General features: G+C 52.7%; 1 protein-coding gene across 2 annotated transcripts in view; it reads left to right on the top strand.

Annotated features, from left to right (window-relative positions):
• The first annotated feature begins 526 nt into the window (after positions 1-526).
• Positions 527-658, top strand: part of DHRS7B (dehydrogenase/reductase 7B) — a 74,462-nt gene continuing 74,330 nt past the window's right edge. For both annotated transcript variants that reach the window (XM_006161631.3, XM_006161629.2), the window contains exon 1: positions 527-568. In XM_006161631.3, coding sequence (XP_006161693.1) covers positions 549-568 — 20 coding nt within the window. In that variant the 5' untranslated portion in view covers positions 527-548. The remainder of the gene's footprint in view (positions 569-658) is intronic.

The raw sequence follows: 658 nt of genomic DNA, 5'->3' as shown, positions 1-658 counted from the left end.
GGGGGGCCCCCCGGCCCCTAAAGAAAAACCCCCCCAAAAAAAAAAAAAAAAAGAACCGATTTTTTAATTTATCTTTGTGCCAACAGCATACTATCTTCATTATTATGAATTTATAATAATCTTGATAATTGTAACGTAAATCCTCCAACTTTGAGTTTCCTGAAAGTTTGCGGAACCCAAACTTTCCTCCGAAAGATGAGAAAGTACTTGATAAAGAGAACATTAATCCATTTTTTTCTTTTTAAAAATTATTTTACTTTATTCATTCATTCAGAAGGCTAGAGCACGAGAGAAAAGGAAAGAGAGAAAACAAGCCACCAGGACTGGGGCTCGAACTGCCTTTGGTTAACCTTGTGGGAATCCAGCGCCCTTAAGCACCACGCCACCGCGCCACCTGCTGGCGTCAAGAGCGCCATCAGCTCTGAGCCGGGCCCATCCTACCCACCCCGGGCGGGCACACACCTAACGCGCATGCCCACTCCCACCGCTGTGATTGGCGGCGCCGCGCTGGGCACGTCACTGGCGGGGCGGGAGGATGAAGTTGTGCTATGGTCCCTCCGGCAACGAGGTAGGGGCCGGGCAGGAGGCCGTGGGCGGAGGAGGGTCCAGCCTTGCGGCGGGGGTGGCCTTTGCCAGGGCCAGGGGGGGGGGGGGGGGT

The sequence above is a fragment of the Tupaia chinensis genome, unplaced genomic scaffold, assembly GCF_000334495.1.
Source record: "Tupaia chinensis unplaced genomic scaffold, TupChi_1.0 Scaffold138725_1, whole genome shotgun sequence".
In the NCBI taxonomy this organism is placed as follows: domain Eukaryota; kingdom Metazoa; phylum Chordata; class Mammalia; order Scandentia; family Tupaiidae; genus Tupaia; species Tupaia belangeri.
Note: the sequence above shows the minus strand (reverse complement) of the source record. Positions and strands in the feature narration are given on the sequence as shown.